The 18,817-nt window shown below is 34.0% G+C and overlaps 1 protein-coding gene across 2 annotated transcripts in view; it reads right to left on the bottom strand.

Annotated features, from left to right (window-relative positions):
- Positions 1-18,817, bottom strand: part of LOC145663010 (caspase-9-like) — a 136,059-nt gene that overhangs the window by 67,360 nt on the left and 49,882 nt on the right. Inside the window, exon 2 of one of the 2 annotated variants that reach the window (XM_081729136.1) lies at positions 3,884-4,051. The exons of the other annotated variant lie outside the window; for it this stretch is intronic. Within the exon in view, the coding sequence (XP_081585262.1) occupies positions 3,884-4,051 (168 nt within the window). The remainder of the gene's footprint in view (positions 1-3,883; positions 4,052-18,817) is intronic. 2 annotated transcript variants of the gene reach the window in all.

Raw genomic sequence — 18,817 nt, 5'->3', positions numbered from 1 at the left:
AGTAATGTTTATTGTGGCTAAGGTAAAGAACACGTCGGCAATGTGAATGAAAGAAATATTGGAAAAAAGAATGTGTGGAGAAAGCTGAACACCGAGAAACCCTACACACATAGTTTTTGTCCAGGACAATGTCCGATGGGCGGGAGCTTGCTGGAATAGATTAAACCATTAATTTATCAAAATTTCAGTAACAATAATAATAATAATAATAATGGTATTAACATCATGAAACTTTCCTTAAAATTACGCAAAACTTGCAGAAAATTCATAATTTCTGGGAGGGGGTCGTACCTCCAAGAAAAACCTCTGCAATTACCCAAACGTTCCAGTAAAGTTTCATGTAAAAAGTATTCTACTGTATGTTTTAAGGAAAATAACAGTAATAAAAATAACGGAATATGTCAGAATAGTAAGACATATAATTAACCAACTCTTAGGGTATGCAGAGGTAATTTATAAAGGCTTTGCTACAAAAATGCCTACACAGAACCCAATTCAGTGAGCTCAGAAGTACACAGTAACAATATGGTGTATAAGATACAGCATACTGAGCAAGTGTTACTTAAAGAATGGATATACACTATATCGAGAATCGAGACGAAACTAGAAATCTTTACGATACTTTTCGTGTCATCTTTATTCTTATCTCCACAGCGAGACCATAATTTGAGTTAGCCTTGTCCCGTGTCGAATGTAAAATGTTAATTCTCTTACTGATTTTGATTGTATTGTTCTTGAAACGATATGAGACATTTCTCTTCTCTTGTGCAACATTTTTTTTATTTATTTATTTATTGAACAAATTCCCAGATACAGCATAACTTGCCATTTTACACAGGGACATGCTAACAAAAGAAAAAAACAAGACAAAAATAACAAGAATATAGAGAAAAAGAGTGTGAAACTAAAACTATTCCGTCAAAGCTCGTTTAATTGCTTTTTCAAACACTGGGTAGCTCGAAAAAATGTCCACATTAGTTGTTACTTGATTATAACAGTTTGGTATTCTATAAAAAAAAAAAAACCTCTGTATAACAGCCAACCTAGGACGGGCAAGATGGAATAGGTGGGTATTCCGGGTAATGCGGGAAGGTACACGTAAGGATAGTTCCTGAAGTAATATTTCCGATCTTAAGTTTCCATTAACTATTTTATGTAGATACTTCAGGTCAGAGGTAATTCTGCGTACTTCAGGAGTCTGAATATTCATTAAACAAAGCTACAATATTCCTGCCGTGATGACACGTTTCTGCTTGTAATGGTATTGCCTGAGCGATAATAAGCTGCTAACATTTCATATTCTACGAAATAATAATTATTATTAGTTTCTTATTTTTACTATTGTTACTTTTATTCAAATTTTGATAGTAGAAATATTGAAACATCCGAGTTTTCAAATATTTGAAGATAATAAAACGTGTATCATCAGCGATCAATAGCCACCGAAAATTCTAACTACAAACTTGCCCTACACGCATTCGACTCGAGAACCTCAAGATTACTGCGCGAGCGCCTTGAGCACTGAATCATGATAATTAGGAACTTAATAATTCGTCTTGAGTACGGTTACGTTATGTTTCTTTGCCCTTACTTACAAAGTTGTACGTTATTTTTCTTCGTTTCAAAACTATTTCGTATGTCCTTTACGATAAGTCAAATATCTTCGGCATAGTTTATAATAATAACTTGAATTGTTCTTAATCCTTTTGTCCTCAATTTTGTTTCTACTTCACACCGAACTACAGATATGACAGATTCAATTCTCATAATCCGCATTTGGTTTCAAAGTAGTCGCATTACCTGATCAAGAACTTCTATCCGCCACTGGACAAACGTTTGTTCGACGTGGCACTGAAGCACATAGATTACGTGGCCAGCTCCTAATGGAAATGATTGAAGTGTTGCTTACCATTTATTGCTGTCTTCTTAACAAGCATTAGAAAAAAAATCTATCATCCAATAGATGTGGCACAGATTCAAGCCAATGAAAAATAATGGCTATTTTAGTGGCCAAATATGATATCCACTTACCCAACAGTACATGGCAGAAGTTTCAAACGTAATTTATGTTGCTAGTTGTAATACGTTTGGTGTATTTACGTTAAGTGCTAAGCTATGAAGATTTGTTCTGATTTTTTATCTTTTTAGAGATTGTTGTGGGAACTGCAACGGTAAAATAAATGTAAATAACTATTTTACTCATATTTGCTACTTGAATAGCTTTGTTAAACATAACTAAATTACAACGTGAATGCGTATTTTATGGAATGTTTGTTCATAACATCGATGAAATGAAGGGTTAAACAATGTAAACTCGCGACAAAAATCTTTTAGACAGATAGTAATGTATTATTTTACCACACAAGATTTTTATTTTAGAATTCAGCATAATTAATTGAATACCTACCAAGACACACAGGTTTTTATGTTAGAAAAGAAATATTGTGTCATACTCAAGATTTCTTCAAAAGGGATGTCCTAACGGAGACTTGATTACTTAAGCCTTCATTCGTCAAACCGAAGATTTCTGTCTTTTCTTATTCAAACCTTTTTCCTATTTTTCTCCCTCGTACCATCATTTCATGAGAAAACTCAGAAGTTAGGGAACTTCGGCTATAGTGTAAGAATAGCCTAGGTGTTATAGGCACTAGATTAGAAATCCTGGGGTCTTGGACTCGAATCCACTGTAAGTCAATTTGATACTTTTAAATTTAATTTGTGCTTGCAAGGTATTTGATGACTTCTCATTGCTCAATGTTTTCCATCTACTGGTGAGATGCAAGTATCATGCACACGTTAACCGAGAGAAAGAGAGAGTGGAGATATTTCTAATTGAAATATGGTCCCAAACATTCATCTTTGATTATGTTTTAGTTCATTTATGTTTATTCTTCTTTACGAAATTATAGTTGACGATTACTTAGAATATAGTTTGGGTTAGTGCATGATATATTACGGTGTATTACAAGATAGAACTCATATTCTTTTGATATTGTATATGCTCCTAATAAAAACTTGCTTCTGTTATTAATTGGGCATTAAATTACACAAACTCATGTTATGCGCACACAAAATATGACTATTGTCATATTCGAAACATATGACCTTTTCATTCATGCAATGGTTTTCGCAATTTGAACTGCCACTACTTGCAAATCTTGATTTTATTCTTTCAGATTGTCTTTCTTTTCCTTTTTGTATTTCGTTTTTTGTTTTCCTTATTTTGTTTGGTTTCCCGAAAACACTGGAATTAACAGTAAATCAATAATAATAATAATAATAATAATAATAATAATAATAATAATAATAATAATAATAATAATAATAATAATAATAATAACAATAATAATAATAATAATACACTTTAAGAAACTACGATGGTTTTGCTGATAAAAAATATTCTCGCGAAACGAAGATGGAAGTCAAATCATGACCTCACATTTTATATATAAAGTTTAAGTAGAGATATTAAAACCGATAAAACAAATTTGAAGGTAATGTTGAAATGAATAATGTAAAAGATTCAGATTTTACAAAATACTGTAGCTTCTGACAAAATGAATGTTTGATCAACTCTAATTTTCCTGGGTATGTCTAAGTTTAAATAACATTCCTTTCTAACTTTCTCATGATACTAAACGGTATTATAACTGATTTTGTATTCGTTTCAGAAGCATTGGCATTTTTTTGCTGTTTGTTACACTGACGTTTTTCAAACAAACAAGAGCCTTGTGTAGTACTTAACCAGCCAAACTTAACAGTGTAGTTGGTTGTCTAACGTTGCAGAATATGAAAATTGGAAGTGTGAATGCACGTTTGCTCGTGTACATGCATGGAAGTTATAAACAGTAACAATAAGAAGCATTTGGACTCCGTTACTTACCACAGCTGTTAAATCACGAGCAATTTCAACATTGTAACCGAATTCTTGAAGAAGTTGTCGAAAGTTTGAATCGTCTCTCTCTCCGAAAATTCTCCTTTCACTCTTGTTGAAATTCAAGATATTTATTATTAACGCATGGCCTCTTGGATATGAATTTATCTCATATCGCTGGAAAAATAGATGCAAGTGAAAGATTAATTCCAAAACGTTAAGCAGAAAATAATGTTTAAAAAGAGACAAATTCCAAGCAACAGATCTCATTGACATAACGCTTTGATGCCGTTAGGGGTAAATTCACATGCGTATTTTACGAGAATATATTAACATAAGTTATATTTTCGTTAACCTAAAGAATGATGTTGTGCGATAACTACGTAATTCTGTTCAGATTCATCTGGTTTTGTTCTATACTCTCATCAAGGTTTCTATTATGACAGTAATATATTTCAATATCACAATTGGTACTATGATTAATGGAATCAAGCTCAGAATTCTCACTAGCTCCAAAAGTTTGTTTCTAAAGATGAGATATTTATGTGTCAATGAATGATATTGAAGTAACCATCTAAAACGCAGGGCCCGCTTCCAATTCGTTGCGAAAAGTGCCAGTTGTACAACGACCACAGTATACAATGACAGTAACAATACAGTTATACAAACACTGTAACAATATCATCAGCAAGAGTGTTCTGCCACTTTGACAGGACAAGTAATTGCCCCACCTGAGTACACTTTTGGCCCCTGGGTTCCTGCCTCAGGACCCATGGTCCCTGGCAAGGAGTCAATGACCTAGTGGTACCTAGGACCACCCCCTCTAAATTTTGGCATCGGTACCATGGCCGACCCAATAAATTTTGGCACGGGTACCTAGGACCACCCCCTTAAATTTTGGAAATTGCCGAATCTAAAAATTTGGTATGGTAGGCTAGGACCACAGTATTTACTCTATCAGTATTGGGGGTCTATGTCGTTCCCTTTTATGGGTAAAAATTGCCAAAAATTCAAATTTCGGGGGTTTTTGACCCAATTTATCGCCTTTGATGAGGTGTCATTATCCTATATAGTTATATGGGCGTATACAGGAGTCCATTCCCTTTCATAAGATATGGGTATACTTGTGCACCCCTTTAAAAATTTGGGAGGGGTACCTTGGCCCACCCTTTAAATTTTGGAAATTGCCCAATTTAAACAATTTGGTATTATAGTACTGGACCCTAACATGTATTATGATGAATTTGGGTGGTCCACCTCGTCCTCTTTTAGGGGTACAAAATTGGCAAAGTATATACGTAAGCAATACGTTGTACCACGTGTTTCGTTTTTGATCTAATTTATACTCTTGGATGAGGTCCTATTACCTTATATGGTTATATGGTTATGTATAGGGGCCTATTCCCTATCATAAGACATAGGTACATTTGTGCACCCCTTTAAATTTCTGGTAGGGGTAACTTGGCCCATCCCTTTAATTTTGGAAATTGCCCATTTTATATATTTGGTATTATAGTATACGACCTAATATAGATTACTATAAATTTGGGTGGTTCATCTCGTTTCCTTTCATGGATACAAAATTGCCAAATTTTAGTACAACCACGTGTTTGGTTTTGGCTCAATTTATCCCCTGGGATGAGGTCCTATTACCTTATATGGTTATATGCTCATGTATATTGGTCCATTTCCTATTATAAGACATGGGTATATTGATGCACCTTGGAGGGGTACTTTGGCCCACCCCCCTTAAATTTTGGAAATTGCCCAATTTAAACATTTGGTATTATAGTATAGAAACCTAATATAGATGACTATAAATTTGGGTGGTCCACCTCGTTTCCTTTCATGGGTACAAAATTCCCAAATTTTAGTACAACCACGTGTTTGGATTTGGCCCAATTTATCCCCTTGGATGAGGTCCTATTACCTTATATGGTTATATGGTCATGTATAGGATTCCATTCCATATCATATACCATACGTACATTGATGCACCCCTTTAAATTTTTGGGAGGGTACCATGGCCAACCCCTTAAATTTTGGAAATTTTCCGATTTAAGCATTTGGTATCATAGTACAGGCCCTCAATATGTATCATAATAAATTTGGATGGTCCACCTCGTTCACTTTCATGGGTAAAACAATTGCCAAAATATAAACATAAGAAGGATTTAACACGTTATTTGGGTATGTACAGAGGTTTATTACCTTCATATGTTTATGTTCCCTTTTAAATTTGGGAATTAATAAATAACAAAATTCGGTAAACGTTTTCTAGGACCCATTGTAGATGTTGGTGTTCCTCTTATTTCCAAATATTCAAAATTTAAAGGTTATTGACCAGCTTTATTATTGAATAAGTACAGGATTTATTACTTTTTCATTAAACACAGGTGTATTTGTGTACCAATCTTAAATTTTGGGATGGGTACATTTCTTATTGTCGTATCAATAATTGGTAATTGTTCTTAAAATTGGATAGTATCTCATTCATAGGGTAAATCATTGTCAAATATGAGTATGATCACGTGATTAGTTATTGACCTATGATGGGATTATTAGTCCAGGACATTGGTACATTGAAATTTTGTAGGATAATTTGAGAATTGTCAAATAAAATTCCGTCATTGGTTTTGATTATTCCAGCTTATGGACCAAATATAAACGTAAGCAATACGATGTACCACGTGATTGACCTTGATGAGGTAGTGTACAGGGATTGATTTCCTTTGTTGTGGTACTTCTTAAGTTTGAGTACACACTTGCAGAGAACAGTTGGTTCTACTCAGGTAAACAATTGACGGATATTATTTCCCTTATTGAACATATAAATGATATGATTAATTCTAAGACTTAGGTATATCGAGAGAAGTATTCTTTAAATTTGGGAATTGTGATAAACAGAACTTTAACATAAGGTGCGAAATTTGAAACAATACTTTGAACTTTAGTCGCAGCTCATAGTCTAAGATCATTTGTGGTGATTGATTTGACCTTGAGCTTTAGAAAATCTGATAGCTAACCTTATTGAATCTTATGACTCATAGTCTTAAGGGAATACATGCTACAACACTGTAATTTAGTCATAAGGTGATGTAATCTGACACTGGCAAAGTTATTGTTGATGCAATTTGATTGGTTGATCACTATCTTTCGCGAAATCTGATTGGCTGATCACTATGTTTCGCGCAATCTGATTGGTTGATTATTTTCAAATTTTTGCTACATTCAGTTCTGGTTTTGTTTAACATTTAAAAAATTTTTGAAATTTTAGTTTGAAACTTTGGTTTGACATTTTTTCGTTTGATATTTTTATTTTCAAAATTTTTGTTTCGAAATATTTGTTTGAAATTTTTTTTGAAATTTTTGTTTCAAAATTTTTAGTTTGAAACTTTGGTTTGAATTTTTTCGTTTGAAATGTTTAGTTTCAAAATTTTTGTTTCGAAATTTTTGTTTGGTTTGACATTTTTAAAGTTTGTGCACTCATTAGTGAAGAACCGAAACTGTTTTGAACAAAAACCTCTGGCAACATTGTTTATCATGGTGCAATAGTACACGTCAGAACATGATAATGCAACGTCATGTGTTTTGCATCATATATAAGTATCGTTCGAGTTAGTATTCATAATAACGTCATCATTGCTACTTGTCTGCAGTTTCTAAACACACGTGATGTGATGAAATCATTTACAAAGATTACTGGTTTACAACAGAATGTACCCTATAGAGTCTTATCTACCCAAAAATCCCTACAAAGTTTGGATTAAGAATCGTAATGAAGCTTCAAAATGATAAGAATATAATTTTACCAGCAAGATATTTACCCATGGAAGCATCAAAACAAGAAGAACTGCTGCGTTTCTTGAATACTGGATCTGTATCTTTATGTTACAAAGGATTCTTGGGTCGAAGTCATCAATTTGAATTTAGTACACAGCCGGTTTCGTCAGCAATTGTGATGAAATCATGAATTCAAACATCAGCACATTCCTTTGACGTCAGACGTAGCAGTATGCAGAATGCGATCTATGAATTTGGTTGGTCAGCATGACGCCAGCAACTGTGATGAAATCATGAATTCAAACGTCAGCACATTTCTTTCCAATGACGTCAGCCGTAGTTCTATAAATCAACCAATACAGTGTTATCCCATGAAATCATTTCAGCAAGTGCGTTTCAGCAGGAAAGATGTGTACTTCTAACGATAAAGAATTCATCTTCGCAAGCTATTATCCAATAAATATATTTCAAACAAAACATGTGATGATTAGTATCAGTGCTAGAACATTTGAACCTGTGATTCGATTGGGCAAAGCTGAACAATTTGGTGTACAAATGAACTTTGAAGAATGGCAAATATTATGTTCACGAATCCACCAAATGAATGATTATTTTCATGATGAGCTAAATGTGACCATAGTCAAATCATTAGGCTCAAATCATGAAATGGTGCTGCGTACAGTCCTCGAAGAGAAGATGGTGCTGTCACGTAAAAAGAGTACATTGCATGTCCCTCGCAACATGGGGTACCTAACGCAAACGGAATGGAACAAATTCATCAACGTATTCCAGTATGTTAAACATGCAGTGGAAGTGTGCAAAAAGACAAGTATATTCCTGAAAAAGTACTATTTTGAGAAATGTGTCATGCATATTGTACAACATGTATCTAGATGTTGTGATGGTGGTCAACATCGTTCGTGGGTGCATACCTGAATTGATAAACAGTTTGTTTGTGATCAAATGGACATTGAGTTTCCACCAATTGATATTGCAATAGACCTTAAAAGACTTCAACTGGAATAAAAAATTATACGCTAAAGACAAACTAGTGCGATAAGTTCAAAATATATTGTATCGACAGTATCCAGATCCTTTATCTGGTATGGATGTATGTGATTAATCAGTGCAGTGAAATAAAATAATTCATTTCAATGATTTGTGTTTTTTCATTTCAAGTACAACCCCATGTTCTGACGTGTACTATTGCACCATGATAAACAATGTTGCCAGAGGTTTTTGTTCTAAACAGCTCCGATTCTTTACTAATGAATGCACAAACTTTTAAAAATGTCAAACCAAATTTGAAACAAAAATTTTCAAACAAAAATTTTCAAACAAAAATTTAGAAACAAAAATTTCAAACAAAAATTTCGAAACAAAAGTTTTCAAACTAAGCATTTCAGACGAAAAAATTCAAATCAAAGTTTCAAACTAAAAATTTTGAAACAAAAATTTCAAAAAAAATTTCAAACAAATATTTCGAAACAAAAATTTTGAAAATAAAAATATCAAACGAAAAAATGTCAAACCAAAGTTTCAAACTAAAATTTCATTAAACTTTTTAAATGTTAAACAAAACAAAACTGAATGCAGCAAAGATTTGAAAATCATCAACCAATCAGATTGCGCGAAAGATAGTGATCAGCCAATCAGATTTCACGAAAGATAGTGATCAACCAATCAAATTGCATCAACAGTAACTTTGCCAGTAACAGTAACAGATTACATCACCTTATGACTAAATTACAGTGTTGTAGCATGTATTCCCTTAAGACTATGAGTCATAAGATTCAATAAGGTTAGCTATCAGATTTTCTAAAGCTCAAGGTCAAATCAATCACCACAAATGATCTTAGACTATGAGCTGCGACTAAAGTTCAAAGTATTGTTTCAAATTTCGCGCCTTATGTTAAAGTTCTGTTTATCACAATTCCCAAATATAAGAATACTTCTCTCGATTTACCTAAGTCTTAGAATTAATCATATCATTATATGTTCAATAAGGGCAATAATGTCCGTCAATTGTTTACCTGAGTAGAACCAACTTAAGAAGTACCACAAAAAGGAAATGAATCCCTGTACACTACCTCATCAAGGTCAATCACGTGGTACATCGTATTCCATACGTTTATATTTGGTCCATAGGCTGGAATAATCAAAACCAATGACGGAATTTCATTCGACAATTCTCAAATTATCCTACAAAATTTCAATGTACCAATGTCCTGGACTACTAATCCCATCATAGGTCAATAACTAATCACGTGATCATACTCATATTTGACAATGGTTTACCCAATGAATGAGATACTATCCAATTTTAAGAACAATTACCAATTATTGATACGACAATAAGAAATGTACCCATCCCAAAATTTAAGATTGGTACACAAATACACCTGTGTTTAATGAAAAAGTAATAAATCCTGTACTTATTCAATAATAAAGCCGGTCAATAACCTTTAAATTTTGAATATTTGGAAATAAGAGGAACACCAACATCTACAATGGGTCCTAGAAAACGTTTACCGAATTTTGTTATTTGATAATTCCCAAATTTAAAAGGGAGCATAAACATATGAAGGTAATAAACCTCTGTACATACCCATATAACGTGTTAAATACTTATCAAACGGGGTCAATAACCTCCGAAATCTGATTTTTGGTAGTTCTTTACGCATGAAAGGGAACGAGGTGGACCATCCAAATTTATAGTGATACATATTAAAGTACTGTACTATGATACCAAATGCTTATGTTAAAGAATTTCTAAAAGTGAGTGGATGAGCTAAGATACCCCTCCCAAATTTTTTTAATGGTGCATCAACGTACCAATGTCTTATGATAGGAAATGAATCCATATACATGACCATATAACCATTTAAGGTAACCGAACCTCCTCAAAGGGGATAAATTTGGCCAAAAACCAAACACATAGTACAACATATTACTTATGTTTATATTTTGGCAATTGTTTTTACATATGAAAGGGAACAAGGTGGACCACGCAAATTCATCATGATACATGTTGAGGTCCTGTGCTATAATACCGAATGCTTAAACTGGAAAATTTCCAAAATTTAAAATATTAGCCTTGATACCCTCCCAAAATTTAAAGGGTGCATCAATGTACCTATGGTATATGACATGGAATGGAATCCTATACATGACCATATAACCATATAAGGTAATAGGACCTCATCCAAGGGGATAAATTGGGCCAAATCCAAACGCGTGGTTGTACTAAAATTTGGGAATTTTTTACCCATGAAAGGAAACGAGGTGGACCACCCAAATTTATAGTGATCTATATTAGGTTTCTATACTATAATACCAAATGTTTAAGTTGGGCAATTTCCAAAATTTAAAGGGGGTGGGCCAAAGTACCCCTCCAAGGTGCATCAATATACCCATGTCTTATAATAGGAAATGGACCAATATACATGATCATATAATTATATAATGTAATAGGACCTCATCCCAGGGGATAAATTGAGCCAAAACCAAACACGTGGTTGTACTAAAATTTGGCAATTTCGTACCCATGAAAGGAAACGAGGTAAACCACCCAAATTTATAGTAATCTATATTAGGTCCTATACTATAATACCAAATATATAAAATGCGCAATTTCCAAAATTAAAGGGATGGGCCAAGTTACCCCTTCCAAAAATTTAAATGGGTACCAAATGTACACCTTGTCTCAAAAAGGTTGAGCGCATTCTTTACTGGTGTTTTGAGGCAAAACATTTCTAAGTCCAGCTTCGGGTATCTTCGGGAAAAAGTAAGCCAGGTTCGAACCTCCAAGCCAGCCTTTGCAATCGGGAAAAAGTTTGCAGATGTGTTTTTCTTCTTTTAAATATAATAAGACTTGTTACCAAGTGTTTAAAACAGCAACATTGATTGAAATACTTAATGATACAATATTTCGAAACTTTTTTTTAATGTCAGCACATGCTTGTTTGTCATTTAGCTCTCCATACGTAATGCAACATTTAAATACGTTAAAGAATCTTTCCATATGTAAAAGAATGCTCAAAGTTAAGAAATATAACATAATTATCGCCTGAGTACTAAAATAAAAGTCAAAGTAGAATAGAAACAGCGTTTGTAATGGATATGAATGTCATAATTATCTTGAGATCCGTTATACATCGCTAGAAGCATAGTTCTGGAAGTCCTTGTGCTAGCTCATTGGTAAGCTGTCGGATTTCAAATCATAAGGTTGTGAGTTCGAATCCCGTCTAGGTTATTTTTTTTAAATTATATTTTCCGCAATGCATGAAAAATTATATAAAATAATTACATTAGAATACATAAGTTGTGTATATATAACATAATCATTGCAGAACGTAGTAATTATTATGTTTAAAATATAACATCTGAGATAATTTTCACAGTAGGTCGGTATTATATATGAGGATGTAAATACAAGTTAAGAAACTCGTTCAATAGCAATAAATAAATCATGTAGTGTATTTATTTGCAGCTATTTGTCATATAGAGGGTAATTCTCAACATTCATAATATAGAATGCCATTTATGTTCTTGAAAAGTATTCGATGCATAAACAGAAGGTATAAACAGAGAATCCAAAGTCGGAACGCTCGCAAAAAAAAAAAAAAATTCATGAACCCCAAAGGTCACGTGAGCAGACTGGAATTGTCCTTATGAAGCATGTCACAGCAGAAAGTCTTTACATAGATTTTCAATTCAATTCCTGATATATGCTTTTGCAATGTGGAAGTGGTGATGCCTTGAGTCGCCCTCTCTCGCTCGCTCGCTTGCTCACTCTCTATTTATACAGAATATAAAAGTGGATTTATGTGTGCATTTCAACATAATTCTGATATATCTAGAGCAATTTTAACTATATTTCTTACAGTCTGGAAAAAGAGTACTGTCGGGATACATATCAAAAATGCTAGAAACGGGTCGATATTAGTATCGAATCCATAGTTTCGTGGTCGCTTAGGTGAATAGTTCTACTTTCAATTCATGTCCAATTAAGCTCCCATTAGTACCCAGGGTGGTTACGTAGCGACATAGAGATATCGAAATCATTCGATATTAGAATCGAATCGTAAGTTTTCAGCGCCGCTAACAGTGCAGCATTTCCCATTAGTCCACATTAGTCCACATTTCACATTGGTCCCATTGCCTAGAGGGCAACATATTTGCAGAGAGCAAAGTTTAAAACTTGAATAATATTTTATTTTTTTCCGTATGAAAAAGTTATAAATCAAGAGCAAATATACTATTTCACGAACAATCCCCTTTTACTATTCTAATATGTTTAATAATAGCGTAAGAAATCTAATCGTAATTCAGAACATGTTTCACAGTTGTTATTTTTTGTTACATAGTTGTAGCTGTAGCATGTAGTGAGTGGAATTTAACTGTAATAAATTCACTAATTAACCATATTCGAATTAAGTTTTATTTTTAAGTTCGGAATGAAGGGGCGGAGAAATATGGAGTTATTGGGGGCACCGAGCTTTTCTACATTTTACTTTCAAGATCTCCATTTTTCTTTTGTCATTTGTTCTTAATAAAAAAGTTCAGTCACTTTTGGATTGTCATAGGATAGTAGGAGTTGGATTTTGGGATGCAGCCTGTGAGATTCTAGAGGAGCTAACTGGTTGAAAAAATATTTTTGAATCATCTGTAACATATGAAATAAGGATATGCATCATAAAAAATTGAAAGTAACTATGTCTGCGTAATCATCACGGTCAAATTGCAAAGTCAAATGAATTGACGTTTGGTATATAATCAGGCTCCAATCCCAACTGGGAAGTTATCATACGCGTGTCACTTTCATTATAATACATATCCTTAGGGGAAGTAGAAGTCCGAATTTTTGCGAAAAATTTAGTATCTCACAAGCCGTTCAACTGAGAGCTGAAATTCAGCATATAACTCCTTATTAAAAATAAATAGAATATGTCCTGGCATTTTTTAAAATTATCTTTTATGAGCGGGGGGCGGGGGTGCATTTTCTATATATTGGAAATTGATAGTGGGTTGATTTGTAAAAATAATCGAAAACGATTGATATTAGTTGAGAAACAGATTGAGTAATGCAAACTAAAGTTCTTTTTGAATTTTATACCCACTGCTTTCTATTTATAATTGCTGAAGCTGGTGTTTAATATATGGAGCGTTCCGAGCATAAGGCAATCAAGCCATAAAGTTAGAGAAAAATGGCCATAAAATTTGTAGTCTAAACTTAATTACATGGGCATTTTCAATTAGTACGGCGTGCTTAATTATATAGAAAATTAGTTTTTCTCTCTCTCTCTCTCTCTCTTTTTTTTTTTTTACGTTGGTCTACTTTTCCTTCATTTGAAACTTTCAAACTTCACCCTATTTTCTACTGAAATGTGTCTGTAAGGCAACAAAGAAATAATTATATATGATAAATTTAAATTCATTTTAATTTGGAAGATGAGAAACACTTTGCCATTATATATCGTAAAGGTCAGACCCACCAGTATTGTAACAGAGAGGTGCTTGAGCCATTAACGGTAGAAATTCAAACTCCGATAAGTGATAATTTCACAGTCTTGTTTTATTACAAGTGTAACCTCTTTAGTCAATGGAGAGCAGGGGCGGATCCAGGAACGACTTCTGGGAGGGGCGGTGGGTTGTCATACTGCTACTTTTAAGGGCTTCAAACTTTGGGATGGGTTTTATTTATATATGTAAAATAAGAAAGTTTCCTCTTCTGGGGGGGGCGATGGCCCCGATCGCCCCCCTGGATCCGTCCCTGATGGAGACGAGGACGTGGGCCATCGGTGAGAGTTGATGTCGATGGATTTTAGTGGGTCGGAGTTGGTCACAATGGTTCAGAGTGGTCCATAGTTGGTGGTGGGTCAGAGTGGATCACGATGGTTGATGGATCAGAGTGGGCCAATGAGACATTTGGGTGGTGGGTGATAGTGGGTCATGATGGGTCGTGGATCAAATTTTCATTGACCCACACCATCTCTGGTTAAAATTGTACTAAAGATAAGAGGCACAGAAGATGCATGTCGGTTATTATGCTCAAATTTTGCTCATGGATAGTACTCCACCAGGAAGCAACAAATCTGAAATGGTTCACGGTATCACCTTCTAGAACTCGAGATGTAGGGGTTTGTCTGATTGGCTAAATTAAGACGTCAATGATTTATCCTTCAACAACCAAGCTTTTTATGATCGTTTCCGTGGGGAAGTCAGAAGAACACGTGCCTAGTAATCGTAATATTGATAGTTTGCGTCCACCCCGGGTATTTGTTTTGTGTTTTTTTTTTTTTTTGATTCACCTAAATATAAACAAATCACACATATAGGCATTTTGACATATTTCGGGAGAGTAATTTTGTGGTTCGTTGGCGTTTCATCGCGTCTCTGCTGCTGGTAGTAAAGTTTTCAAAATGGAACTTGGGCCACCACGGATCGTCGCTGCGGGGCCACCAATTTCTGTCGAGAGGTCAATAGTTGATCATCTGTAGTCCACCGACGCTTACAGCTTAGAGTAATGAACGATGTCTTTGCCTTGTAGAGTTCATGACGTCGGCAGTCAACTAGCTTTTAGTATTCCTTTACTAACCATCTATTGTTCATGTTTGTACACGGTGTTGTCATAATAATAATAATAATAATAATAATAATAATAATAATTATTATTATTATTATTATTATTATTATTATTATTATTATTATTATTATTATTATTATTATTATTATTATTATTATTATTATTATTTTATTATTATTATTATTATTATTATTATTATTATTATTATTATTATTATTATTATTATTTGTAGTAATAGTAGTATAATTGATGTCTAATATATATTGTCTATGTATTGTCTAGGTAGGACTACACACAGGATTTGGCTCGTTTTGGTTCGACTTGACTCTAATCCGAGTCGAGTTGGAAGATATTTTTCGCGCCGAGTCCAAGACTAGACCTCAAAGATGTCTGTTTCGAGTCGAGTCTAGTTTCAAAGAAAAATCGTTCGTGCCCATCCCTACCAATGAGAGCTTAATCGGAGTTAAGCGAAATTGAAAGTCTCACTATTTATCTAAGCGACCCCGAAAACTATGAATCTAATATCGATCATTTTCTAGCAATCTTTTATATGTATCCCCCTCCCATTCACCATAGGTAACCCGACAGCACTCTTTTTGAAACCATAAGAAATGTGGTTAAAATTACTCTAGGCCAGTGGTTCTCAATCTTATTCCTATCACGATCCCCTTTTATCACACGGTCTTGCCAGCGACCCTTTTATAATTTGTTTTATAATAAGCTTGTGTGGGATTTTTAACATACCTATTTCTATAATAGTAGAATCCATTTTTTTGTTTATAGTGAACAGTGCCATGGAAAATCAGCGCCCGGGGAGAGAGTATAGTACGATGTCACCGTATATATGAGTGACGTCGACAGACTAGCTACGAAGCGCCACCATGGTTGGCACGAAGCTCAATAACATTTTCAAAATAAACCCTACCTTTCCTTAATTTTGAGCACATTTTATTACGTTTTTCCTTCTATTTTACACATGTGCACATGCACTTTCCTAACATGAGTAACACACTTCCTCCGAAATGTGTGGCCCCTTTTTTCGGCGCCCGGCACTGACAGTGGATACAGTAACTGTAATATCTATATTCCCAACGACGAAGGTGCTGGTTCAAGATGGATGTTAAACTCCTTCATTGAAGAGGCCATTAACGTATCCGATCTAAGCCCACAACTTCTTGACCAAATAATAGAATGATCATGCGACAAGTCTTTGCAACTGGTTTTTTGTAACGAAGACTTGGACAAGTTCTGCCTGATGAGGAGAGAAGAATATCCTGGTCTGGGCATTGCTGCTTTAAAAGTAATAATTCCATTTGCTATATCGTACTTGTGCGAAAGTGTTTTTTTTTTATGGTAAACATTTAAACAAAGATAAGAAATCGCTTATCAGTTGAAAATGGCTTGATAATGTTCGTCATGAAGATTGAACCGGACATTGCTGCACTAGTGAAATTACACCATGCTTAGGTGTTTCATTAGGTTTTAATTTTAATTGTATTTCAATGTGCAGGTTTTGTTGCATGTGTATATTTCTAGTATTTCTATATACAGTTCTTATTAGTTTTATATCATACCTCTTTGATTTAAATTCATTTTTAAACAACTCTACTAACTAACTAACTCTATGGCCTATGGAACCCGGAGGTTCAATGCCGCGTTCACAAAAGCTCTACATTGACTTCTATCCTTAGCCAATTGGATCCAGTTTCTACTTTGTATTCTTATCTCAGCGAGATCCATCTTAATATTGTCCTCCCATCTGCGCCTAGGTCTTCCTAATGGTCGTTTTCCGATTGATCTTCCAGTCAAGATTTTGAAAGCGTTTCTACTTGCTTCCATTCTAGCTACATGACCTGCCCACCTAAGCCTTCTAGACTTGACGACCCTAACAATGTTGAGTAAACCGTATAAATTATGTAGTTCCTCGTTATGAAGTTTCCGTTCCCCATTCCCGTTCCTCTTGGGTCCGAATATTCGTCTAAGGATCTTGTTCTCAAATACTTTCAGTCTATGTTCTTCCCTCAGAGTAAGCGACCATGTTTCGCAACCATACAGAACAACAGGCATGATTATCGTTTTGTATATTTTAAGCTTCAAATTTCTCGACAGAATTCGCGACGACAAGATACTTTGAACCGAATAGTAACACGAATTCTACACCCTTTGATAATGTTCAGTAGACTTATTTTTTATTGTTTTTTACAGTGTGTATAAAAAATAAAAGTATACCTATCAGAACAAAATTAAAACTAATATTTAAAAATAATTTCTGGTATTAGATTCTAACTATATTTATCTCTTCCGCTTATCTTCGCGATCCCCTAGGGGCCGCCACTTCCAGGTTGAGAAACCCTGCTCTAGGCATACATGAGTTATGTTGGAACATACATACATACACTTTTATGTGTATAAATGCAGATAAGAGAATTGAGAGAGAGCGATTAAGGAATTACCGCTCTCAATCTCTTCACTTTACTATTGCGATTCGCGAATTTCTTACATGACAGTTTGGGGCTAGCTAGTTTTTTTGTCTTGGACCACGATCCGACTTTCGATATGCTCTACCTAAATGCTGTAATGCGAATATTGAGAAGTTATCTGCGATGAAAGTAGCTGCAAATAAATACATTACATAACTTATTTATTGCTATTACACGTTTTTTGAAATTTGTATTCAATATTCACACATAACACACCGACGTTCTGTCAATACCTCAGATGTTATATTTTACAGATAAGAATTACTTATGTCGTGAAATGATATGAATATATATATTCAACTGATATATACAACTGATGATATGAATATATATATTCAACTGATACATACAACTGATGAATTGTAATGTAACTATTTTACATAATTTTATTAATTTATTTATTTATTTATTTCATAAGGACAACACAACAGGCTTAATGCCCAGTTATAGTGTCGTATACAGAATTATTTAAAATACACTATTATACATACACAAATATACGTTATCTAGTTATACATAAGTTATTGCATGATAATTCTTTTGAAATTGTTCTCTGACATACCAAACACATCTATTACATGAAGTCGAATCATTTCATTATAAGAAGCACACATTCTCCACAGAGGAGACTTATGTAATATTTTTGTTCTTGCTTTTCTACAATAGAATGTCCCAGCGTTTGCTGTTCTAGTCTTACCTGTTGGGACACGTAATAATACTTCTGAAACTAATTCTGGACAATCAATTTTACCATTTAATAATTTATGTAAGAACAACAAATCAAAAACACATCTCCATTTTTCTAATGTTTGAAAATTAAAACTCCTTACCAAGTCTTCATAGGAGACATACTTTGGATAGAAACCGGTTTTCTTGTATGTAAGCATTTTTAAGAATTTAAATTGTATATTTTCTATTGCATCAGTGTATTTAATGACATTTGGTGTCCAAACAGTACAACAGTATTCTAATTTTGACCTCACATATGAAAAATATAACCTTATAAATGTTGATTGTTTGCAGAAATCCTGTCCTATCCTATAAATTAAACCTAGGTTTCTATATGCACTACTCGTTATCGCGTCAATGTGT

Source organism: Thermobia domestica, chromosome 10, assembly GCF_964235325.1.
Source record: "Thermobia domestica chromosome 10, izTheDome1.hap1.1, whole genome shotgun sequence".
NCBI lineage: Eukaryota > Metazoa > Arthropoda > Insecta > Zygentoma > Lepismatidae > Thermobia > Thermobia domestica.
This window is presented reverse-complemented; position numbering and strand designations above follow the sequence as displayed.